The 27,987-nt window shown below is 39.7% G+C and overlaps 1 protein-coding gene across 4 annotated transcripts in view; it reads right to left on the bottom strand.

Annotated features, from left to right (window-relative positions):
• STXBP5L (syntaxin binding protein 5L) overlaps positions 1-27,987 on the bottom strand; it is a 444,549-nt gene that overhangs the window by 197,609 nt on the left and 218,953 nt on the right. For all 4 annotated transcript variants that reach the window (XM_084624313.1, XM_084624314.1, XM_084624315.1 and 1 more), the window contains exon 5: positions 61-195. In XM_084624313.1, coding sequence (XP_084480439.1) covers positions 61-195 — 135 coding nt within the window. The remainder of the gene's footprint in view (positions 1-60; positions 196-27,987) is intronic.

Below are 27,987 nucleotides of genomic sequence, written 5' to 3'. Positions count from 1 at the left end.
AGTGATTGGTCTGAAAAGAACGGCCAGCAATGTGAAAGTGATAGAAAAGTCCACACTTACAGTTCTATTGCCTTGTTCCACATGATAACGTATCCAGAAAGAATGAAGGACTCAATATTTACAATATGTGTATTTCCCCTCTCTGTTCCAACGTAGAGCCATTTACTTTGGAAAGGAAGATGGCAGTACGTAATCCTGTAAGGGAAAAAAATATCACACTTAAAGTTGTACCAACAATCATATTTTCAACAAGTTTTCTTTTGAAATAGTTGTCCCTTCCGTTTTCCTAAGGCCAGAGTAGCTTGGACACAGTTCCCAATATGTGATTGGTGGAGGTAGCACAGCCTGCGGTGCTGGCTCCTCCTTTTTTCCAGCTCATTCTACAGGTGTCCAAGCTCTTCCTAGTGGAGAAGCTGGGAACAAGGAGGAGGAGCCATTCTACCTACCTCTAATAGGGTCAGGAAATAGGAGCCATCTTAATGTGCTTCGTGCAATCCTGACTGGGAGGGGGTAGACACACGATTCATCTCTTTATGAGTATTTGGGCCACCCTATAAAAAAAAGTCTGAGAACCGTTGAGCTAGAGATTCTGATTTTCTTCTTTACAAAAAGTTTTTTTCCAGTTCAGTACACAGGCATTAATGAGACATGAGTATGTTTAATGTTTCGTACAAAGGAAACGTAACATTACTATTCACACAAAGAAGTGTTCACTTTATTAGCTCTTAATCAGTCGAGGGGGTATGGAGCTGATAAACCATTACCAAGTGCAGTCAAGCAGAGATATGATTCATACTCTCACTCCCACATTCATATCATTTTTATAGAATAGCCCAGTGCTATATCACTTAGGAAAAATCTCATGATGGTCTCTTGTGATAAGATACAATTTTCATAAAGATGATGAATGGAGAGAATCAATTTTTTGGACATTACAATATTTACATTACGTTAAAAAGAGAATCCACATGAGAGATGTAGACTATTTGCAGCTCAAATCTAATTATATCTATACTGTCTACATAGACTGAAATGCTTATCTGATCCTACAGTATATTCTAGCACTCAGGAGGTTTGTCTTTATTAAAAGCACATACTTTGCCTGGTATGCAATACTTTATTACTTTATTATCTTTGTCATTCATTTGATTCCAAAAGAAAATATTTCTAGCTTTGAGATACAAGTTGGAGTTGATGGCTAAATTAGTATTTTTATCCTGAGTAATTTTTTTAAATGATGACATACACTATTTAAGAATATACATATTTCATTTATGTTTTTATGAAGTATCAATCTTTTTGCCCTGCTTTATAAGGGAATGACAGCTTCCTTCCAACAATCTTATTTTGTAAAATATGGTAAGGTTACTTAAGTCCTTTGTGGCTTAAAATATTTACAACCTCCTAAACTGAAGGAAGTGTTTCACTTGCAAACTAATTTCACTTATTTTTCTGCAGTTATGAGGAACACTTAGCAAGCTATATTCTTTTTCTCCTGACCCTGCACAGTACTTTGAATGACTCTGCAGTTTTAAGGCTGTATTATCATACAATCGAAACATTTTATGCAGAATACACTCAAATGAATAATTGTACTTCTTCCTTTTATATTGCTCCAGGTTTAAGGCAGCTAAGTAATGCAACCCTGAAATCCTCAGTCAAGGTGTTCATCCATGATTGGAGGGCCAGGACAAGGTCTATGCATCATTTCAGTCTTATTTTGATGATTCGAGCAAGATGTAGGCCTTGTTCCAGCCCCCTGCACAGGGATAAATTTTATCCTTACAGACTCAGTTATGTCAATGGCAAAGATCCCATTAACTTCTGTGGGAGCAGGTCTTTAGGGACAGATTTTTAAAATTGCTTCCAATTTTGCAAACACAGTTTAGCATCTGCAAAGAAAAGTGCCCACTACAGACATCTAAGTGAGAGTGAAATCAGGTAGTCTGACATTTAACAGGAGCATTTATATCTACAATTATTTGTAGGTGCAAAAATAGAGACAACTTTTTAAAATCAGACCTTTAGTGCAATTTTAGAAAGTATGTACATGTACTTATACTGTGTGTGTGTGTATATATATATATTTCACTTCTGTTTACTGTTTTGGCTTCATACAAAGATAGTGACGCAATTCAAAAAGTAATATAAAATTAAGTTAAGAGACGCTAAGGTAATTGTTTTGTTTATTGAATGATTTATTAAGCACCCATCTTCACACAAAAATTTAAATGAACAGCTAAATCACATGGACACAAACTCAGACAATGTCAACTTAAAAAAAAAAATCTGAACAACCAATCATCTCTGCCTATTAGATGACAAAAATCCCTGCTGAACAGACGTGTCTGAGATTGAGGAAATGCTGTAACTTGGAAATCACAGTCCATCACCACTGGTCTGGTGCATCCATATACTGTGAGAGTTAAAGCTACAAGCTGTTCTGGGGACTTTGATGTAGTACTATCGGAAACAAATCACTTCAAAAATGGCATAAAAGCAGACCAAAGGAGCCCATCCTATTACTCTGAGTCTCTGCTGATACAGGGTCCATATAAGTTCCTTAGGGTCACTTAGCCAACTAAGGTCCTTTACAAGATTCATGAATGTCCATCAGACATTAGATTGCTACATTTGATACATTTTCAAACGCATCCAACTTCCTTTCTTCCTCTAGACCAGTGGTTTTCAACCTGTGGCTCATGGACCCCTGGGGGTCTGAGGACTATGCCTAAGATTTACAAAGGGGTTCGTGCCTCCATTAAAATTTTTTTAGGGGTCTGCAAATGAAAAAAGGTTGAAAATCACTGCTCTACATTAATGGTTTACCAAGGAGAAGACATGCTGAACCACCATGGCACTGATGCACTGGGTCAACAAAAAAGAAAACAACCTGAGATACAGGGTCCTTCACTTATTGGGACTGGAGCCCCAAAATGAACTAAAATATATAATGTGAAAGCATTGTTAGGCTTCCACACAACAAGCAAAGTTCTTTCAACATTCTAATGAACTGTCCTGTCTAGTGTAATCCAATTGCCTGAAGTGCATTACTTTTTTTTTGTGTGTTCTAAAAATTAAATGAAAACTCACTTTACAGTGTTATATTTGAAGTTCTAAATGTTATGGAATATATTAACTTCAATTCAAGGCTTACACACTGGAAACAAACCTCAGGTTCATAATGAAGAAATTTCATTTCAGCAAAACATTATCATTATGCAATGAGCTTGTAAAGATAGGTATAATGAACTGTGTTATAAAAACTATATTAAATAACATTAGAGAAGTAGATATCTATTTAACAGTGTTATAAGACAATTTAAAAGGGAACATTTTTGCTTTCTGAATGTGCCTTGTTGACACGGCTTTCAAAGGTTGTAAAAAATCAAAAAGTTGGTTTGTGTCCTATCTACCCTGGACTCTTGGTCTGTGCAGATCAAGGGTGGCCATCCTGTGGCTTTGGAGCCACATGCGACTCTTCAGAAGTTAACATGCGGCTCCTTGTACAGGCACCGACTCCGGGGCTGGAGCTACAGGTGCCAACTTTCCAGTGTGCCGGGGGGTGCTCGCTGCTCAGCCCCTGGCTCTGCCACAGGCCCTGCCCCCCACTCCACCCCTTTCTGCCCCCTCCCCTGAGCCTGCCGTGCCCTCGCTCCTCCCGCCCCCCTCCCCCAGAGCCTCCTGCATGTCATAAAACAGCTGATTGGGAGGTGCGGGGAGGGAGAGGGAGGTGCTGATCTGCAGGGATGCCGGTGAGTGGGAGGCACTGGGAATGGGGGAGAGGGAGGGAGAGAGCTGATGGGGGGCTGCTGATGTATTACTGTGCCAAAGAGCCAATGTACGTTGGTAAATTCTGGCTCCTTCTCAGGCTCAGATTGGCCACCCCGGTGTACATAACAGGGCAAAGCAAACCAGACAAATGTGTGATTTTCTAGCCAGATGTAGACCTGCCTAGTAAAACAGACTAGGGAGGATGAACACTGACTGAAAGGAGCTAGCCAACAAGTAATCCCAAAGCCACAATAAGCAGATAAGATAGAATAAGACAAACATAAGAAACAATGAAATACATGAAGGCAATGAAAAGACAGCTGGATTGTGTAAGTAGGAGGAGCTTAAAAAAAGATAGTGAAGGAGGTACCAATTAGAGTTTTAGCAGAATAAGTAAAAATGCAACAGTTAAAAGGATTTTGGGTCAGTGTATATGACAATATATTTAGAATAGAATATTAATAGATGAGGCAGTTTTAATAATCTGCACCTGAATCATGTTACAAGAAAAGGTATACAGGATGTGTGTTTAACAAAGGGGGTGTGGAGCAGCACAGGACTTACACCAGATTGGACCAGCATGGATCTGATGATAACAGAAACAGCCTACCTGCGCCCCAGGACTGGATCATTACGTTATCCTGCTCTATCTGCTTTACTTATGCTTTCTGCTTGATTGAGGTGGCAGTATATTGTCCTAAAACTTTCTTATTAAAGCTTCAAACTAGTTAGGGTTAGTAACTGGCATGGATTGTGTTTTTCATCCAACAAACTCTTACATATTGTGCTTCAGATTGTGAAAGAAAGGCATCCTCACATTACTCATACATCCCACAATCAGATGAAGATATATTTTGATGCCCGTGGAAGTAATCAAGGCCAACAGAGAAAAAATAGTGCTCATGATAATGAAAATAGGATCATGATGATTTTATGAAAATGTGAAACACTTTTGCCTATAACAATCTGCTTCATTAAGCAACATGAGCGAACTGGCAAAGAACTTGATCTTTTGAGGTGCTGAGAATCTGCTGAGCCCCAGTGTGACGAGTTGGATCACAGAAACCCCCTTGGGAACTGCCACCTGATGTGCTGAGACTACCTCTGAGCCCGTTTTCCCTGGCCATTTGGGACCTCAGTGCCCTGCCTGGTTGTGCCAGACATGCTAGCTTGCTACAAACGCAGACCCAGGTCTGAACCACATCCCCCAAAAGCTGCAGGCTTAACTGAAAACAGCTTAAGAAGTGTTCCTGTCTCTATCACTCAGTTACCCAACTCGCAATGGGGTCCAAACCCCAAATAAATCCATTTTACCCTGTATAAAGCTTATACAGGGTTTGCCCTGTATGTCACTGATAGAGAGGTATGCACAGCTGTTGGCCACCCCAGGTATTAGTACTTTCTCTGGGACAATTAATAAGTAAAAAGTGACTTTATTAAATACAAAAAGTAGGATTTAAGTGGTTCCAAGAAATAATAGACAGAACAAAGTGAATTACCAAGCAAAATAAAATAAAACATGCAAGTCTAAGCCTAGTTAAGTAAGAAAAAGCTGAATACAGATAAAATCTCACCCTCAGAGATGTTTCAGTAAGCTTCTATCACAGACCGGATACCTTCCTAGTCTGGGCACAATCCTTTCCCCTGGTATAGTCCTTGTTCCAGCTCAGGTGGTAGCTAGGGGATTTCTCATGACTGCAGCCCCCTTTGTTCTCTTCCACCCCCTTATATATCTTTTGCATAAGGCGAGAATCCTTTATCCCTCTCTGGGTTCCCACTCCTCCTTCTAAATGGAACAGCACCAGGTTAAAGATGGATTTCAGTTCAGGTGACATGATCACGCACTGTAAGATTTCATTACCCACTTGCCAGCACACAGGTATACAGGAAGACTTACAAGTAAACAGAGCCATCTACAGTCAATTGTCCTAGTTGATGGAAGCCATCAAGATTCCAAACCATCATTAATGGCCCACACTTTGCATAATTACAATAGGCCCTCAGAGTTATATTTTATATTTCTAGTTTCAGATACAAGAATGATACATTCATACAAATAGGATGAACACATACAGTAGATTATAAGATTTATAATGATACCTTACAAGAGACCTTTTGCATGAAGCATATTCCAGTTACATTATATTCACACTCATTAGCATATTTTCTTAAAATCATATAGAGTGCAACGTCACGCCCGACAATTCCCACTAAAGTCAATGGGAATTGTAGGTGTTTAGCACATGCTCCACATTCCTTGGATCAGGTCCAAAGGTTGTACAACAGCTGAAATTGAATGTCATTCTCAATGGGCATTATTACGACAGTAAAAACCCATGGACCGAATGCGGGATATCTTGAAAGGAATTCCTATGCCTCTTATTCCAGTGCAATACGTTTTACTAGTCTTTCAAGGCATCCAAAACTGAATAGGGTGTTAAAATGGAATAAAAACAAGAAATGTCATATAAATTACAGATATCAAAAATACCTCAGGTTTTAATTTATTTATTGCTACATATAAGGCCAGATTCTTCTCTTATACTAACATAACTAGTGGAAAACCAATGTAACTATCAACTCAAATGGAAATACTTCTGATTTACACTAGTCTGAGGAAAGAATCAAGCCCAACATATACAACCTTGTCTAATATGTTTGCAAAACAGCTCAGATTTTTTCATTTGTAACCACTAAATTGGAAAAAAAATCTTGAAGGCATTGCCAGAATTCTAGAAGCAACATAGATGAAACAACAACATAACTTAAAAGAATACTATCAACAATTGCTTAAGCCAAAATTAAAACCTGTTTTAAAGAGAGATATACTTTACTGAGGAATAACTTCGTAATTTTAAGTATCTACAGAATTTTTTAAATAAATTCCTCCACTCCATCACTAAGAACTTTAACCAAAACATCTATTGCTTATTTGTAGACATACCCATATTTGTAAATGTCTTAGAATACTAGTCTACTGGTTAACATAAGGCTGTTTGAGTGCCTAAATTCATCTTTACATTAAACGTAAATTTAGAAAATACATGACTTTTAGAAAAGGTTAGAAAATGGTACGTATTTTCTACCAAAATAACCCCTGATCGAAATGAAAAATTTTAATTATTTTAAAAAAATATTGCAGAATTTTTTTGTGGACATTTTCCAGTTTCTTGGTTGCTTTTGATTTTCTATTTTTAATTAAAAAGCTGAACATTTTTGAAGGAAGCAAAACATTTCCATTAACACTTTCACTTAGAGAAAAGACAATATTTTGTCAAAAATATTTTTGAATTAAAAATGTTAACTAGCTTTTATTTATTTATTCATTTATTGAAATTGAAAAATGTAATTTCACTTGTTTTAAAAGACGACTAATTTTTTCTGATATATGTGTGCAAAGATGTGCTCTCTTGCATACCCTCTCCCCAGTATACTAACACAAACTGTCAACATTAATGGGTCCTGATTGTTCTGATTGAACATTAAGGTGTGCAAGGAATGCACAAATGGATCTTAAAATTGTAATTTATCTTAAAAGTGGTGCACAGAAAAATGAGAAAATAGAATGATTGTCAAACTACAGTAGTAAAAAGAAGAATCATCCTATAAAGTAATAAACACAAACATTAATTTGAATTATGTAAATGCAGAATAAGTGGGAGGGTGGGAAGAGAATAGTTAAGAGTTTTTTTTAAATTATTTTAAAGAAAACAATAAAAGAAAACTAAAAATTACAGTAGAGAGAAAAAATGGAAATAAACCTATGAAAGACTGGACAATACATTGTGTTTTCACTATGATAAATGCACAGTATGTGCTCATTGGTTATAAAAAATTTAATAGTTGAGCAGTGAAATATAGAGAGGATCAACTGTGTATTTTGATCAGCTGCTGTGATAAAGTGCATAAAAGAGACCTTGACATTATTTACATTGCAGACTTTTCTATTGAACTCATCACCTTAGTATCCGATCACTTCCTATACATTCAGGAATTAAGTTTCACTATACCATTGTAAGGTCTGTAAAAATAGGGGAGGTATTTTCAAAGCATACTGTGAAGATGTTGGAAAATCAGATGAAATATTTGACCACTCAAGGGGTCTGAATACTCAGGGTTTAGCCGGATGGCCAGCCAGGGAATTTTCAAGATACCATTAAACATTCATGTCACAATATCAAAACTCTTCTGCTGCCCCACCTCCCATCCCAAGTCAATCACTTCAGCAGTCCTCATAATAAACACATATGGCTAGTGCGGGGTGAAATTTTTCAGACAACTTTTTTTTTTTTGCACCAAAAATGCATATTTGGGTCAACTGACACAAATTTACCAAATTGTTTTGGTAAAAAAAAAAAAAAATCTGAAAAAAATTGTGACATTTCATTTTGACATTTTCAAAATGAATCATTTTGATTTTCCTATTTGAAATGATTTTTCGTTTTGACTTTTACTTCAACTTTATTTTAAAAAGCTTCAAAAACTCTAAAGAAATGTTTTTGTTTGACCCTCAATTTTTTTAGTTTTTCAGCTCACCGAAAAAAATCAAAACTTTTTTTTTCAGTTGACCTGACATTTTCTTTAAAATTTGGTCTGGCTAGTGAACCAAAAAAACCCACTTATTTGTCCAGCCCAATGTGTGTCTTACTGGATCAGTCCAACAATCTGACAACCTTGAATTCATAGAAAAGCATCATAAATAGGTATGGACAGGGGAATGGAATACTTGTGACCAACCTGTGTATAGGGATGTCCCTGCCAGATTCTGCTTTGTCTATGGAGCTATGCAAACCAGGCAGCATGGCAAATGCCCACTGCAAATGAGTCCATGCAACTGCTATTCTCTAGGGTTGTTGATTAATCACAGTTTGAATCTCATTGTTAAACAATAGAATACTAATTGAAATTATTAAATATTTTTGGATGTTTTTCTCCATTTTCATACATATTGATTTCAATTACAACGCAGAATACAAAGTGTACAGTGCTCACTTTTATATTATTTTTTATTACAAATATTTGCACTGTAAAAATGATAAACAAAAGAAACAGTATTTTTCAATTCACCTTATACAAGTATTGTAGTGGAATCTCTTTATTGTGAAACTGTAACTTACAAATGTAGATTTTTTTGTGGTTACATAACTGCACTCAAAAACAAAACAATGCAAAACTTTAGAGCCTACAAGTCCACTTAGTCCTACTTCTCGTTCAGCCAATCACTACGACAAACAAGTTGTTTACATTTACGAGAGATAATGCTGCCCACTTCTTGTTTACAATGTCACCAGAAAGTGAGAACAGGCGTTCGCATGGGACTTTTGACTTTCACCCCCCTGAGCCTGAAAGTTGCAGCGCTGTAAATTGCCAGTATAGACAAGCCCCTACTCTGCCTTGATGTTCATCTCCCCTTTGACGTGCACCGCAACTAGATAGGAAACTTTGCTCTGCTCTGCAGAACTTCATTTTCTTTCTGGAATAGGCCAACCATGGAAACTCTGGACAACATGCTGTCATGGCCAGAATCAGTTAGACTTTCATGGAAGCATAGGCGCTCAACCCCCCTGCTCTGCCCCAGGCCCCTCCCCCACCCCCTCCCATCCTTGCTCCACCCCCACCCTTCCAAGTCTCCACCCCCACTCCACCTCTTCTCACTCAGTTCAGCCCCCTCCCCTAAGCATACCCAATCCCTGCTCCTCCTGATTTCTCCCAGAGCCTCCTGCATGCCGCAAAACAGCTGACTGCGGCGGGTGGTAGGTGCTGGGAGGGAAGGAGAGGAGTTGATTAGCAGGGCCGCCAGCGGTCGGGAGGCACTGAGGGGAAGGGGAAAGCTGGTTGCCAGTGGGTGCTAAGCACCTACTAATTTTTTTCTGTGGGTGCTCCAGCCCTGGAGCACCCATAGAGTCAGTGCCTATGCATGGAAGGAACAGTTCCAGCCAGTAGAGAATTTGCACTCTCTCTGGCTCCTCTCTCCTCCTATCCAGGGGGAGGGACCTGGGGTGACCCCTCACAAACTGGGTGGTGAGGGGGAAATGGCTTTCTGCTCCCAAAGAAAGCTGCGCCTCTCATAAGACATTTGATAATGGAGTTGAAGTAGGAGACACAGACCTTTTCTTATGTCTTTAGCTTTATCGGCACAGCTCTCTCCTTGGAGCCAGCAGTGACATCAGACATTTAAATACCTCAGAAATGGAAATGGAGCTGAGGTGGGGAAACACTCCAAAAAGCAGACACAGCCCTGTTACATAACTGGAAATGAAACAAATTATTAAGCCAAATTGTAATTCAGAAATTTGTGTGGGCTCTTTATGTTGTGTGCAGTCAGTGAGGACCTACTGAACACCTGTACTACCTCTGACACTGCTAACATTGAAGAAATCTTTTGGATCCCTTGGGCACTTCTGAAAATGCTGTTTGGAAACTGATATCTGAGCCCATATCTTTGAACTACCCATATGGAATACCTGTCCTACTGGATGTTCAGAGCATGTAGGTGTGCTAAAAAAAACAGCTCTGAAAATCCCCTCGGTGCTCAATTCGAACTTGACCACCTAGACTGTGCCAAAATAGCTATTTGCAGCCAGAGTCAGAATTAAGAATAGAAACCAGATCTCCTAAGTCCATGTCCTCTACATTAATTATATGACCAGATAGTGTGGTCACTGACTTTAGAAGTGAATGTAAGGCAGGTTCTGAGGGAGTTCTTTTATTTCTTTTGATGCCTCTCTGTTTTGCTGGTATAATAAGCTTTTTCTAATTGAGTTTCAATGGGGAGTTGACATTAATTTTTAAATTGTAGTGTCCATGTGAAGCGGAAATATGAAGAGAATGAGACAAAAGTTGTCTGTGGCAATGAGCAGATAATGAGGAGGTTGTTGCTTGAGCAGTTCATTAAAGAATAAATTAGCACTGAGTGATTCCAGAGTGAGCTCCAGCCACAACCAACCATCCTTATTTGATGAGAAATTTACAGCAACATGAAACAAAAGGGTGGTAGTCAGAAACAGAAAACACTGAGAAGTATCAGAGACTTCTCTAAACATCCAGATTAGATTAGATATAGACAGACATCATCTTCCTTGCCAAATGCAAACGGATGGACATCATACCAAAAGGACTGAAGGTAAAAAATCCATTACAATCTACAAACCACACAGACTATGCTGACAGCTTGTGCCACACACTCTCAAAGAAACTGTGGAATCACCTGATCAACATCCTCTACAGCAAACAGGGAAAGATTAAGAATGAGCTCTCAAAACTGGATACTCTCATAAAAAACCAACCTTCCACACAAACTTCCTCGTGGCTGGACTTTACAAAAACTAGACAAGCCATTTACAACACACACTTTGCTTCTCTACAAAAGAAAAAGGACACTAAACTATCTAAACTACTACATGCCACAAGGGGCCACAACAGTGGTTCCCTTAACCCACCCAGCAATATTGTTAATCTATCCAACTATACTCTTAGCCGAGCAGAAGAATCTGTCCTATCTCGGGGCCTCTCCCTCTGCCCCTCCACCCCCATGAACATGATACAGTTCTGTGGTGACCTAGAATCCTATTTTCGACGTCCTCGACTCAAGGAATATTTCCAACACACCTCTGAACAACACACTAATTCACAGAGACCTTCCTACCAACACTACAAAAAGAAGGATTCTGGGTGGACTCCTCCTGAAGTTCGAAACAACAGACTGGAATTATACATAGTGTGCTTCCGCCGACGTGCTCGGGCTGAAATTGTGGAAAAGCAGCATCACTTGCCCCATAACCTCAGCCGTGCAGAACACAATGCCATCCACAGCCTCAGAAACAACTCTGACATCATAATCAAAAAGGCTGACAAAGAAAGTGCTGTAGTCATCATGAATAGGTCGGAATATGAACAAGAGGCTGCTAGGCAGCTCTCTAACACCACTTTCTTCAAGCAAAAAGAAAAGGAGTACTTGTGGCACCTTAGAGACTAACCAATTTATTTGAGCATGAGCTTCCGTGAGCTACAGCTCACTTCATCGGATGCATACCGTGGAAACTGCAGCAGACTTTATATACACACAGAGAATATGAAACAATACCTCCTCCCACCCCAATGTCCTGCTGGTTATAGCTTATCTAAAGTGATCATCAAGTTGGGCCATTTCCAGCACAAATCCAGGTTTTTTCACCCTTACTCTGAAACCTTTCTTCAAGCAATTACCCTCTGATCCCACTGAGGGTTTCCAAAAGAAACTACAGCATTTGCTCAAGAAACTCCCTGAAAAAGCACAAGAACAAATCCGCACAGACACACCCCTGGAACCCTGACTAGGGGTATTCTATCTGCTACCCAAGATCCATAAACCTGGAAATCCTGGACGCCCCATCATCTAAGGCATTGGCATCCTGACAGCAGGATTGTCTGGCTATGTAGACTCCCTCCTCAGGCCCTACGCTATCAGCACTTCCAGCTATTTTCCGGACACCAATGACTTCCTGAGGAAACTACAATCCATTGGTGATCTTCCTGAAAATGCCATCCTAGCCACTATGGATGTAGAAACCCTCTACACCAACATTCCACACAAAGATGGACTACAAGCCGTCAAGAACACTATCCCCGATAATGTCACGGCAAACCTAGTGGCTGAACTTTGTGACTTTGTCCTCACCCATAACTATTTCACATTTGGGGACAATGTATACCTTCAAATCAGCAGCACTGCTATGGGTACCCGCATGGCCACACAGTTTGCCAACATTTTTATGGCTGACTTAGAACAACGCTTCCTCAGCTCTCGCTCCCAAATTCCCCTACTCTACTCGCGCTAAACTGATGACATCTTCATCATCTGGACCCATGGGAAAGAAGCCCTTGAGGAATTCCACCATGATTTCAACAATTTCCATCCCACCATCAACCTCAGCCTGGACCAGTCCACACAAGAGATCCACTTCCTGGACACTACGGTGCTAATAAGCGATGGTCACATAAACACCACCCTATACTGGAAACCTACCGACCGCTATGTTTACCTACATGCCTCTAGCTTTCATCCAGACCACACCACACGATCCGTTGTCTACAGCCAAGCTCTACGATACAACCACATTTGCTCCAACCCCTCAGACAAACACCTACAAGATCTCTATCAAGCATTCTTACAACTACAATACCCACCTGCTGAAGAGAAGAAACAGACTGACAGAGCTAGAAGAGTACCCAGAAGTTACCTACTACAGGACAGGCCCAACAAAGAAAGTAACAGAACGCCACTAGCCATCACCTTCAGCCCCCAACTAAAACTTCTCCAACGCATCATCAAGGATCTACAACCAATCCTGAAGGATGACCCATCACTCTCACAGATCTTGGGAGACAGGCCAGTCCTTGCTTATAGACAGCCCCCCAACCTGAAGCAAATACTCACCAGCAACCACACACCACACAACAAAAACACTAATCCAGGAACCTATCCTTGCAACAAAGCCTGTTGCCAACTGTGTCCACATATCTATTCAGGGGACACCATCATAGGGCCTAATCACATCAGCCACGCTATCAGGGGCTCGTTCACCTGCACATCTACCAATGTGATATATGCCAGCATGTGCCAGCAATGCCCCTCTGCCATGTACATTGGCCAAACTGGACAGTCTCTACGTAAAAGAATAAATGGACACAAATCAGACGTCAAGTATTATAACATTCAAAAACCAGTCGGAGAACACTTCAATCTCTTTGGTCACTTGATTACAGACCTAAAAGTGGCAATTCTTCAACAAAAAAACTTCAAAAACAGACTCCAACGAGAGACTGCTGAATTGGAATTAATTTGCAGACTGGATACAACTAACTTAGGCTTGAATAAAGACTGGGAGTGGATGGGTCATTACACAAAGTAAAACTATATCCCCATGTTTATTCCCCACCCCCACCCCGCCTACTGTTCCTCAGAGGTTCTCGTCAACTGCTGGAAATGGCCCACCTTGATTATCTCTACAAAAGGTTCCCACTGCCTCCGCTCTCCTGCTGGTAATAGCTCACCTTACCTGATCACTCTTGTTACAGTTTGTATGGTAACACCCATTGTTTTATGTTCTCTGTGTATATGAAATCTCCCCACTGTATTTTCCACTACATGCATCCGATGAAGTGAGCTGTAGCTCACGAAAGCTTATGTTCAAATAAATTTGTTAGTCTCTAAAGTGCCACAAGTACTCCTTTTCTTTTTCCAGATTAGTATTGTTACCCTGAAAGATGTTAATGACTGCCATCAATTGGCTCTTTGATCTACAGACAATCAGAGACCTGATTAAAGCCAATGGCTGTGCTAAACTACTTTCAGGCTCAATGGAAGAAGCAGTTAAGCCCCTTTGTGTAGTGATAGCTGGAAACAATAGGAGGCTACCACCCAAGACACATGGCAAAGCTAGAGCAAAACTCTATGTTTACACACAGCACTTTCATCGGTAACATTTTGGCAGTCAGGGGTGTGAAAAAAAACACACCTCAGACTGGACAAAAGTTTTACTGACAAAGTGCCAGAGTGGACAGTGCTATATCGGTAGGAGATACTCTCCCGCTGACAAAGCTACCGTGCTTCATTGGGGGTGGTTTTACTTTGTCGGCAGAAGAGCTCTCTCCTGCTGAGAAAGAGCGGCTACACTGCGTACCTTACAGCAGCACTCCTGTAGCGGCACAGCTGTGCTGCTGCCAAGTGCGCAGTATAGACAGCCTAAATTGTGTGGTCTGAGTGGTTTCCATGGGACTGGTTGCAAATGCTAGGGCTAGAAGATTGTGTAGCAAGCAGTGTGTTTTAGAGAAGAAAGCCAGCTGACAGTAAGAGAAGCAGTTGTGAATGTGACCCTGAGAGGGAGCAGAGAGACCAGCGCTCTTTGGGCACAGAACTCACTGGAGAGGCATGCTTGAGATATTTGAATAAGGAAACTACCTGTTATTCTGTGTTACTACTACACTGGGGGAAACAGGACTTTCTGTACATTCTTTCTTCGGATTGCAAATAAGATTGCACCAAAGAAGTAACTGACTCATATAGCCAGTTTCTCCTTCTAATAGAAACAAACCTGCCAGGCTCTAAATACTGCCAGCCCACTTGGGCCAAAGAGACAATGGTATCTTCCATCTCGGTGCTAGTGTGCCATTAAGATAGACATGAAGTAAGAGGATAACTCCAGCCAGCTTGCACTGTCTGTGGCACAGGAAAGGAGCTGTAACTGTATGAAGCATTTGATGTAGTTATCTCTGTTGGCCTCAGAGGTTTGGTAAAAGAAAATGTGGAGGGAGAAAGACAAAATTGTCCTGGATGGTCAGAGTATTCTGCTAGGGTGGAGGAGAAAAAGCAGTGTTATAATAAAGTGCACCAATTGTCTGATGGCTGTAAAAGAAGGACTACTTTTCTTTAATCAAAATCAGTAGTGCAGATCTGCTCCCTGTGTATATCATTGTTGAACCTTCTGACTTTAGTAATGATTTTCTTTTTAGTGCTTTTTACTCCTACTAGTCCAACAGAACCCATATGTCACTGTGCATCATCCACACGCTTGTTTACCAAATTTCCATCAGTTATACCTGTGCAAATGATGGATGCACAGGTATCACTGTGGCCCTAATCTGGCCTTCAGGACCTTTAATTGGGATAATGACATATAAGAAGGAAGGAATTCAGCATGACTCTGGCTGGCAGTTAGGAAAACATCTTTCACGCTGTAAACTCAGTAAATTTGATCTGGAGTGCCTGAAAGGCAGCAAATTTCTGTTTATACAGAGGTTCATTTCAACAATAGAACTTCACTTTAAAGCAGGTTATATGAATAATTATCTACAGTAAAATGCAGAATGTTGATCTGCTGGATATTTCTATATTTCAAGTAGGGATTTATGCCAGTTGTTCATGTCTGTGTTCAGAAAAACAGATCTCCAAAAACAGGCCAATAGGGGAGACATTTGTGCAATATCTTTATAACAAAGCAAATTTTCATTTCCAAGTCTTACCACTTTTGAGATGCAAGGTGAGGAAAACATTTCAAAATTTTCTAAAACGTTAATTATTCAAATTCCGGGATCTCAGAATTGGCAGAACCAATTCAGATCAAATGTGAATTAAAAAAAAAATTTCCTGTCTCCCCCACCCTAGAATCACAGGCCCATCTGGAATCAGAAAGAATAATTCCTGAAAGGGGTCAAATTTCCAATGTATAACGAAAGATAGTTATTATAACCTTAAATATGGAATGGCTGGCAGCTGTCCACAATAAATGTACGATCAGTAACTACAGGACCAGAGGAATAAATTAAGGTTAAAGAGCAACATAAGCATGCCAGAATTTGGAATGGAGTTAAGAAAGGTTGGGGGAGGAGGGGCTTGGTTCTTTTTTGCACAGATCTGTAAACTCAGATTACTACACACGTAACTTAATATTTCTTCAAACAAATTTGAGAAAAAAAAATCAAATGTCTGAATTAGAGTTACTAGTAAACTTGGCAGACTGCAAATGAACAGAACTTGCTCTAGAGACTGACCATTTTTCTTCAGCTGTGTTTGAGTAGGAATACAGTGATTTGATTTTAATTTAAATTTGTGGGGGAAAAAAAGATTATTATTAATGTGAGATTTTCTTCTTACACTGTGAGTGAACACTGATTTTTTGGAAGAACTTCAGCAGCCTTGTACACAGGCTACTGCGATACATAATTAACACGGCTGAGAGGATAACAAAAGCCTGTAGTATAGCAGAGCCAAGAAGAGTAGACTGGGACTATTGAACATAGAAGGGAGGGTTAAAGACAATAGTGTTCTGAAGACATTTTTTCTGAAACTTTAGCATTCCTCCAAATTTTCATGCTGAGGATTATGCAGACTACTCAAAATCTCCCTTTCATTGTGAGAAGTCTTTAGAAGTAAAAGTTATATCAGGGTTAATAACTGGGTGAAGAACATGTAATGAACAAATTATTCTTTGAATTTAGCTCTATTTTTCTGTCATGAATCATCCATGAATGGAGAGTGCTTTTTAGGAAGTTGCTCACTGTTTATATTTGTTCAATGAATCAGCTGTGCAAATAAATTTAGCCCATTAATCGTTCATGAACTGTCATTACAAGCATTTACTATTCACACTGTGAAACTAGTCACCTACGCCATATGGTATTGTTTCTGTTTCCTGAGCGAATGACCTGAACTTTATAAACAGGAGTGCTTTGACTATCTTAGGGACATGGTGGTCCATGGAAGGAAGCAGCTTCAACAGAGAGAATGAAACCCATTCCACCCACATAAAGACTAAGCATTCAGGCTCCCTGTGGGTGGAATGTAGGAGCCGCTGGGGTGCTAACACCCACCACTGCTCCAGTGCCGTGCCAGGGTGAGAAACGGCTTCACATTTCTTTGCTAGAGCCTCAGGCCTTGTACACTACCACACATTACTGTACATACTTGATAAATTCATGAACAAATTCCCCTTGTCTCCATTTTATGCCATTGTAACACCAACCATTCACCAGTTGTTAACTGCACATTATATTCACTGCTATTTGACTAATAGATTCCAAGGCCACAAGGGACCATTGTGATCATCTAGTCTGACCTCCAGTATAACACAGGCCATAGGACTTCCTTGAGTTAATTCCTGTGCACTACAGCATATCTTTTAGAAAAACATCCAACCTTGATTTCAAAATTGCTAGTCATGGAGAATCCACCACAACCCTTGGTAAATTGTTCCAAAGGTTAATTACTCTCACTTGTTAAAAATGTACATCTTATTTTGAGTCTGTTTACCTACCTTTAACTTCCAGCCATTGGATCGTGTTATACTTTTGTCTGCTACATTGCAAAGAGTGCATTCACGTACCCTTGTCTGTCTCATCGTATTAACTGCATCGGTGCCAGGTCTTTGGCCAGGAATTTCCAGGAAAACTCACTTCCTGCTGTATTAAGTGTCAAGCTCTAAACATAACCATATTTCATAAATCTGCCAAGTACATTTATTGAATGTACACTTATTTTCTTGTGTTACATTTCATCACACCTACTGTCAATCACTCTCAAACAATTAGTAGTTGCATATGTGTGTTCAGTTCCTATTGTAAATCTATCTGTACATGTTGTTCTATTAATTTCCTCTGTGCAGGACCACAAGTGAGAGAGGACTAGGTTGAACTGTCTCATGTGTGTCCAACTGCATAAAGCTTTTCTTCTCTTTCCACGAGTACAGAAGTGTAGCCAGGATTAGAGTTGGTCAGAAAAATTTCAATGGAACAGTTTTTTGTTGGAATTTGTCAAGATTGAAGCGTTCTGCAGACACGGTTCAGTTTAGAAAAAGTTCCTCCAGAAACTGGAGAGATTTCCAATGGGGTCCTGGGGCAATCCACAAGGCAGTCCTACTCTGGAGCCTGGACTCTGGAAGCCCTGTGGCCCCAGCCCCTGAACAATCCACCTAGTGGTCTGCCAGAAAATGGAAATCTGCTTGGCTTCTCTGGTGGACTGCTGGGAAGCTTGGGTTTCGAGTGTCCTGGGCTTTGAGGCAGCCCACCATGTGAACTGCCCCATGGTTTCCACGGTCTGTGGCTCCAGGGAAGCCTGTTAGGCAGACTGCCCCAAACCTGAGTTTAAAATTTTTTGCATTTTGTTCAGAATTAGAGTAAAGCCAAATTTCAAAATAGAAAAATCATCCAGAAAACGGAGTATGTTGCACCACCCAGCTCTAGTCAGGCTCCATACAGTGTGGGGAAATGTACCTTTCAGAGGCTCTGGCAAGAGCCATTTGGAATTGGTTTTTATGTTATGCAGATGCTCATGTTAAGCAATGCTGATCAATTAGAACTCAAGACACTGAATTAAGCAGACCTCTGTCAGACTCCTTTGCGCTGTGTGCTCACTGAACACCACATACAGATGAACTGTCAGAAAAAGCAACATGCCAAGAGATATTGCTTGTTTCTGAATTTCTGTAGATAAACTGGCTCTCTGAAAACAACTAGATTGTAGGAACTTATTTTTTCCAGGCACACCAAACTCTAACATTATAAATACGAACCTTCCCCCCAACCCCAACCTAATTCATTTTGATAAAGTGAAGGTTTTCTATCATATTAAAGAAGAAACCATTCAATCAGCACCAAATAATGTATTTTCTAAATCACTCTCTCTTCCTGCAAGTCATTTCACTTTACATCAAAGCTTCCATCTTTTTATTTATTTTGGCCACAGAGTTCTCTTGTGAATTACTGTAAGTCTAAACTCCGGGACATAAACCCCTTGGGATCCTATAACAATGATTCAGAAAAATAATTCTGAAGCATAATGGACATTTTGAAAGAGCTGACACCTTCCCATTGGGCTAGGTTTTTTGTTTTAAAGACTTCTTAAAGAATCACAAATTATTATGGGGTACTTTCAAGACGGGACTAACAACCACGTAGTCCAAAAAGACAGAGAGCCAAAGAAAGCAAACACAAAAAGATAGCCATTACCAAAAAATCACAGACATGGTGTGTAGGAATTCTATGTATGTACCTTCTCCCAATAATGTGTAGCTCTGATATGTAGAAGTTAGCCTTAGCTTACTGATGAGCAGTATACATTTTATCTGCAAAAAAAGATTGGAACTGTGATACTTAGAGAATAGTCACCTTAACTGTAAAATGAAATATATACAAATAAAATGAGATACAATAAATACTTCTAAAAAACCACCACCAAAAGCTTAGCATAAGTATCCTATAACATTTGTATATTTACTGTATCTAAAAATAAAAGTCTGCATGTAAGATATACAGTAGAATGGAATTCTGACACAGAATTCTATTTTCAATCCAAACACATCCTAGATATCAGCCAGTACTCTTTCCAACATTTATGAAAGGGTGGTATGTAATTAAAATATTTGTATTCACAAAATAGTGCTCTTTGGAAAAAAAAGTTGAAAGTATCAATATTTTATTTTACTATGCTTGCAACTGCACTTTAGGAAAAATAGGCTGGATTTCTTAAAATACTGCTGCTGAAGACTATGAATATTAGTTTGTGCTGACAAAGTAAGAATTTATGTCGCTGTCCTCCTGTAACTTATTTAGTCTTGTCAATTGGCTGGATGCCCCGTGCTGTTTTCAAAGCTTATCAGGTGTAAACGCCTCTTGAACTATGTTCTTTACCTGACACGCTGTACCTAAAAATAGTACAAAAATGTGAACAAGGAATCTGAAAAGCAGTTTAAAAATGTTTTGTTAGACTTTGAAACCTCCATGTGAATATATAAGAGGTGTGAGAAGAACTTCTTAAATATCATATAATCTGTTGCAAGACTTGGTACCAAGATTTTCAAAAGTGACTACATATTTTTCGGTATCGACCTGGGAACAACTTTAAAGGGTCCTGATTTTCAAAAAGTGCTGATTACCCAACCATTCTGAAGAATGAGATATTTTTACTAAAAAGAAATCATTCATGTATGTATTTTCAATATCCTCTTAACAGACATTTGTATTTGCACAAGAACACACTTCCTTTTAAAACAGTTGTTCCTTCTTCCAATTTCTACTCACAATTCTGCATTTGTGACATGCATCTGTTGCACTGGAAATTACATAGATGTCACAAATTTGGCACTGTAAAGTCTCTGAGAGATGAAATAAGAAGGTTAGATGGGCACAGACCGAACAAGCCACTGTTTAGACAAAAACCAGGAGTAAATTGATATATCTATTTCTCCCCTGAAAATGTATTTGTATTTTTAATAGTAATATCTTGAACACTTTAAAAAACCTTTCTATTTGTAAATAATTTTGTGCACGTACACATAAACACACAATTTGTCATATCAGGTTGGACCACTGATGCATCCAATCTGCTGTCCTGCCTCTTGAAGGGGCAACAGCGGATGCTTCAGAGGAAGTCAAACAACTTTATCTGCAATGTTTTCAGTCCCTCGTTTTTTCACTAAAAGGGATCTTTGATGAAAACGGGCCACACCTTTCTTCAAAGGTTCTTGTGGGAGTGCTAGGCAGATGAAATTATTCTATAATGCCACAGCCTAAAGATCAATGCCTAAGGACTTTGGTTGGTGGTCCTGTTTTAACCTGTGTTACCTCAAGTTAGCTTGCAATCTCTTAGCTAACATGATGGCAAAAGGTAGTCCATCGTCTCCTCAAACATTTGTTCTAAGACACAAATGCTGGTGGTTTACCTCACAAGGAACAAACACTGAGGGAGTGACTAGAATGGCATTTACAAATGTGTTATGTGACAAAGTTCCTCCTCTACCTTGGTGGGTCTTGTGCTTACTGGCGGATTTGCTCGCTTTGGAGCTTCACGGCAGCCCTCAGCTTGGCCGTTTTTCTGAACCCACAGTCCATGTCGACGACTCCTGTGATGATAATGCTTGTACACCTCAGTCCTCCAACAGCCTGCTTTCTCACTCTCAGCTCCTAGTGCCTCTTGCTCCCAGCTCCTCACACGCACACCACAAACTGAAGTGAGCTCCTTTTTAAAACCCAGGTGCCCTCATTAGCCTCCCTTAATTGATTCTAGCAGCTTCTTGATTGGCTGCAGGTGTTCTAATCAGCCTGTCTTAATTGTCTCCAGAAAGTTCCTGATTGTTCTGGAACCTTCCCTGTTACCTTACCCAGGGAAAAGGGACCTACTTATCCTAGGGCTAATATATCTGCCTTCTATTATTCTCCTGTAGCCATCTGACCTGACCCTATCACAGTTAGTTAATGTAAATTAATTTACAATCAGTTACTTCAGGTTAAAACAGGACTACAAATCACAGTCTAGACAAACTGTCAAACAGAGTCTGAAGTAGAAAATACATGGGGGGGGGTCTTATTAGAGTAAATCCATAAGCCTGGAGACTACAAAGTTCAAGCAACAGCTCCTTTTATAAAATATCTAATTTTATTTAGTATTTGGAACAACACAAGGTTAAGATATATACTTCGTAAGTTCACCCAGACCATAAGATATGCAGCAACCCCCTTGTCTTCCGTTTCTTTTAATTCAACTATGACAGCTCCTCATTCTTTCACCTGATCATGCTGTAGCTCCACAAACAATAGTATGTCCAATGTGCAGGTACCATCCAATTTTCCATATGTTCAAAAATATGATCACACAAGTCCTACCCACAAATAACGCCACTGGGTCCCTGGAGCAGCAATCCAACATCGCTGCACATGGCACTACTGGGGATCCAAAAGGTCAGCACTCTGAAGAGATGGTTATTCTCCTGTCCCCCACACTCCATGAAGATAACTTGCAAGAGCTTATTTTATCTCCAGCTCAACAGGAAATTACTTTCATTCGTCCTAGACAAAGTAGCCACAATGATACATGCAGTTGTTGCCTGAGTTCTATTTAGATTGTAAGCTCTTGGGGGCAGTGACTATTTCTTCATTATAAGTGGATACAGCACGTAGTACAATTACGCCCTGATTGGGGGCTTTAAGAACAATCACAATACAAATAACAAATAACAACCACCACCAATGGGCTGAACTATTATAATCGCTGCATCTAGGATGAATGCTTGAGACAACATGGCACTGCACTTCACGAGAGCACAGCATCCCACTTCCCTAACAGGAAAAGCTTCAGAGAAAGCATCATACCTTCCATTGATTCCCAATTTGCCTCTGATGCCAATTCAAGGTCCTGAGACAATGCAGTTGAGAGCGAATGTCCTGGGTCAACCTTTCAAGAGCCAGTGATAAGGCAATCACCATCAAAGTTGCATGACTGAGGAGTGACCTAACACAGGAGATAAGACTGAGCTGGACTATAATCAGAGCATGCTTCAAGATTCATCCTTTTGCAAAGGCCTCTCTGTTAACAATCAAGAGGAAAAACAACAGCAACAAAAAACAGAACATCCAGGAGGTAAAAGTTTCTGACCTAAGAGAGGCAAAGAGCAGAGTCCACCACTGAGTATATATAAGCTATAGTATGCAAATTTTAGTTACTGTATGTGGTGCTTACTTACTAAAGTGATGAGCACCATAGGAATAGATAGAATATGTATCCAGGTTCTTTTACCTCACTCACTGTAGTGTTTAGATTTAGAATTAGACTGAGAATTTCACTGAGGATAAGTAAGAGAGAAAGAGGGATAAGGACATCTCCCTATAGGGACTCAAGGAGCTATATAAAAAGGACAGGCATATATGGCATGAAAAATTCAGCTACTCAATGAAATTTTATTTATGTGACCAATTTACTATCCTGGGGCAAAAATGATAATTATCTGGCTCCGTTAGTCTCAGTACAGTTGTACACTGTATTGCCTACAATCAATTCCCTTGCATACTTTTCACTGACATCACCAATAGCAGAGGCAGCTGACAGATATACTAGTCCTACCATGGGCACTTGATCTTTACTTTTTCCAGGAGATGGTCATCAATGACCACCATCAGTGCAGTTACAGTGCCAGAGGCAGGTCTGAAAGCCATAATGGCAAGTCAAGGAGGTCAACAGCCTTATGTAATTTGAGTATTGTACTTATAAGTTGCTCAAGCTGCGGGATGGATCAATTCAGATTTTGCTGAGTGAACCACTTAGAGTCAATGGTCAAAATCAACTTTAGTTTAAGCACTTATCCGAGTGGTGAATTTGACCAAAGAACTGAAAGAGGAACATGCAGAGAGATAGGCTGGATTGCTGCTTTCCTCTTTTGGGAAAAGAGAGAGAGAGCGAGAGAGAGAGGTTATAGGATTTTTCTCTATCTACTGTCTTTTCAAGTAGCTATTATAAACCCTTGTGACACTGATGGACAATGCAGAGAAAAAGAAACAGCTATTCCACTTTTTCCTAGAACTAAAATGAGGCTGAAAAACAAAAGCAGCAGAAGATAGGGCTGGAAATCTCAGAAGAGGAGTGTTTCTTGAAATATTTCCTACATATTCCTGGTTGTGGCTATATCAAAGAGACTGGGAGAAGAAGAGGCTCTTGTAGTATTTCATCCCACATTAGAAAGTGCTGAGCTGCATTTTCCTTTTATTGTTAGCAAATATTTTCCAGCCTCAAAAGTTAAGTTTGACTGAGTTCAAAGATGAGAGTTTCAGGTTTGTCTTTATCTGAATGATTTTGCCATTCCCTAATTGTTATACTGCTGGAAAAGTAGACTAAAGATGCAAATGTCTTTTTTTCTAAAAGAGTTGCTGCAGCTACAGCTATCGTGCCTATTATATAATGGGTCTGTCATGAATTCCTAATGTATTGCGTTCAAGTCCCGCTGATACAGCTACTGAGAATACACTTTTTAAATGACATTTTGGGCTGCAGGTTGAGTAGAATATTGAAATTGACTTAAGGTCAAAAATCCTGTTTTTTTTTAATAGCTTCTATCAATTAATATCACACAGATTTATTAGAGACCAGCTGTTATCCATTTGCCATGTTTCAGCAGACAGGGACTTTGTGATTAATCGTTCTTGTTTCCTTGCAATCTGTATTCTTTTCTCTTCTTGCTCATGTACTGCATAATGAGGTAATCTCAATATTATTTCTGATTTATTGGCTTGATGCCCAGAGTTTAATATGAGAGAAAGAAAAATTACCCTAAATCAGTGGATCTGATTCCATTTAGAGCTGCCATGTGCTTGAACAGCACAGGGATAGCGTAAAAATAATTTTAGCTTTAAAAACCAAATTACTCAATATAAAGAATGGGTTGCTTATTTTTCAGTGGTTTAATACTATGGTTTCTCAAATTATAGTTTGCAATATTAATGGAGGATGCAGAATGGATCTGGGAGGGGGTTTTGGGAGATCACACAAACAGAACATTTGAAAAGAAATTCAGTATACTTAAAATTATTTTTAAAAGTACTCACAAAATCCTGTAATGGTGTATCCCTTTAAAGTGTCACTGTTTTAACCTGAAAAACCCTGATAGTGGAGCAGTGTAGGCTACTTTAGACTACTAAAGCCTCTACTAAGACAGCATTAAACCTGTATCTGAGTGCCTGGATTTATCTTGTAAAAACCCATTTTCAATATATTTAATACGTTTGACATGAAGAGCAAGGCCCAGACACGCAGGTCATGTCAAAATGCACTACTGAATTAGAACAGCAGACCTGTCATTTGTAATTGCTAAGGGCCAAGGGCCCTGGTGAGCCTCACATGGCAGTACCTGCATACACCTTATCATCTTTGTTACTACTCAGATCTGGCGGACTAGTAATTTGGAAATATAGAGGGGATTGTGAAAAGGTTTGTGGCAAGTTGCTTCATTGCTGGCTCAGAAAGAAAATGTGGAAATCTGATGAAAAATACAACATATTTGTTATTCCAGGTGATGAGAAACAACAGGATGTAGCATGCTCTGAAGTGGCATTCTTGAGATTATGAAGTGTTTGAATTTGTTGCAACATTCAGAAACCAAACAACCTGTCACTGACTGATAAATGTGAGGATTTGGGGGGGTGGAGGGGAAGAAACCCAAAGCCTTGAAAAATTGATAAGATTTGATCCCTCAGACTGGCCATTACAGGTGGCCAGAGAATGACAATTCCATTTCACAATAACGGTCAAAGTTTCAAAATTTGCTTTTGTTCTGCACTGGAATGAAAGCAAAACCTTTCAAACATTTTCATAAAATGGAATTATGTCAAAATGTCTGTTTTCTGATCACAAAGGTCTTTTTTTAATTCCTCTTTCTTTCTGTGGAACTGCCCTAAAAGAGTCCACCCTGGATTTCAGAAATCTTCCCAGCAAAAATGTTGTCAAAATCAATATGCCTCTGTGAAACATTCTGGCTTCAACAAAACACCACATTTTGACCAAAAAAAAATTAATCAAAAATGTTCTGACCAGCTCTACTGGCAATGTCAACACAAATGACCCTCAGACATTTATTTGTATCTTTGTGAATCACACAGCAGTGCAAGGTGTATCCCTTCCAGAAACTCTTTTCCTTTCCTGGGCAGCTCCCAAATTGAAAAAAAGCACCTTTGTCAAATAACATTATTTCATACTGTGTTAGGAAACCTAGCTGAGGGTGTTGAAAAACAATTGATTTAAAAACTCAGAAAAAATGACTACTTAGCAATTCATCTGGGTAAACCAATAGAAGTATCTATGGCTGCACAGTGTTGAATTTCTGTGAGGTATAGTTTTGATAATTCAGCTGAAAACAACTTATCCTTTCGTAAGATGGTGCCAAGACATATAATAGGGGAGAATGCTTATTTGAGATATTATGGGAAGCAGCAAAAGAGGTCCACATTGAAGTGTTGTCTATATTGAGCTGTTAAATAAATAAATACTCCACCGCTGCACTGCCATTAGGGCTGCTCCAACTGGTGGCAGCCTTCAGAGTAGACAAGACATTGGCTGCTGATTGTGTTTTCGTCTCTTGCTCTTACTAGGGCCATGTCTACACTACAAACTTTAACTGACACAAGTGATGTCGGCATAAAGCCACCACAGTTAGTAAATCACTGGTGCACATGCATATTTGGCTCCTTGCATCAGCATTGTGCGTACTTACCAGGATTGCCCGTCCCAATGTACAGTGCAGCCCAGAAGCAGGGAGCAGGCTGTTGTCCCTAATTCTGAAGCATTTTGCAGCAGATTAGTGATATTTGTTAACCCTCTAATAGGGAAGCATGGGCAATGCCAATTATAGCAAAGGGAAATTGGGAGGGAAAAATAACTTCTATTTTAATTGTATGCTTTGAATGTTGTTTTGATTTTAGCCAAACTGTTTTAGTTAAATTGTCTCAACTAGTCTGAGTCACCAACTTTTCTTTAAATGTAGTAATGGGGAAAGAGTCATTTCTATTTTGCTATTCTCAGTTTTGTATTTTCTTGTAACAGGGTTTTCTTTAAATCTATACACTTAACTGAATGATTAGTTAATCAGTTAGCTGACTGGCTAGCAGTTATTTCAGCAGAGGAAGAGTCTGCATGGATTCCAACTGAAGATTCCTGCAAGCAAGTGGAGGGAAGATGTTGTTTTAGACTCAGCAGACTGTATAGATTTGGTGATCAAAGACTCTAACTGAGACTTAGGCGAACAAAACCTAAGCTTTTGGAAACTTTCAGTTTCTTCTCACTGTATTTCTGTGGGGACTGAACTGTTCAGATTTTAATTTTTATTTGTTTATGTTTATGTATAACTGTGAAGGTAATGTGTGTGGATTATAAAATAGCCATGTCATGCGATAAAAATTACATTTTTGTTTCTTTATCATAAGATTTTATAATGTTATTTAATTAAGTTCATTTCTTTAACTCCTTTTCGGACTTGAATGTGGGGAGGTTGACCCTGTGTAATCTTTGCTGAAAATCCTTAGAGGCTGAACTCTGAGTCTCCAACTACTCTTCCATGGGAGTTGGGGGGGTTTTAGGCACTGGAGAAGGGTAATGAAGTGAACTCTAGCCCACCCAAAGGTTACACAAGCACAAGATACACGATCCTCTGGTAACTGCATAGTCACAAGAAGACCCAAGTCAGCAAGGAACATGACAATTTCTTGGAAGACAGATTGCTGTGGGACATAGCAAAAACCAGTTCAAGGTTATTGTTGGCATTCACAGAAGCTGCAGATTGCAGAAAGCTGCTTCTGGACCTGAGAAACGAGCACTAACTGGTGGGATTGCACACTACTGTAGGTTTAGGATGATGAGCAGTGGCTGCAGAACTTTTGGATGTGCAAGACCACATTCCTGGATCTTTGCACCAAACTCACCCCAGCCCTCCAGCGCAGGGACACCAGAATGACAGCTGCACTGACAATGGAGAAGCGAGTGGCGATAATACTGTGGTAACTTGCAACATTGGATTGCTAAGGACAATCATTTTGGTTTTGGAAAATCCACGGTGTGTGCCATTGTCATGCAAGTGTGCAGGGCCATTAATTGTCTCCTGCTACGGGGGACTATGACTCTTGGCAATGTGCAGGACATAGTGGATGAATTTACAGCAGTGGATTCCCATACTGTGGTGGGGCAAGAGATGGCATACCTATCCCTATTTTGGCACCAGTCCACTTGCCCCCAGAGTATACCAGAAACAGAAAGAGCTACTATTCTATGGTTATGCAAGCAGTGGTGGATCACTGGGGATGCTTCATTGACATCAGTGTTGGCTGGTCTGCGAAGGTGCACAGTGCTTGCATCTTTAAGAACACAGGTCTGTTCAGCAAGCTAGAAGCAGAGACTTTTTACTTGATCAGTGGATTACCATTGGCGATGTT

The sequence above is a fragment of the Lepidochelys olivacea genome, assembly GCF_965140295.1.
Source record: "Lepidochelys olivacea isolate rLepOli2 genome assembly, chromosome: 1".
Lineage (NCBI taxonomy): Eukaryota > Metazoa > Chordata > Testudines > Cheloniidae > Lepidochelys > Lepidochelys olivacea.
Note: the sequence above shows the minus strand (reverse complement) of the source record. Positions and strands in the feature narration are given on the sequence as shown.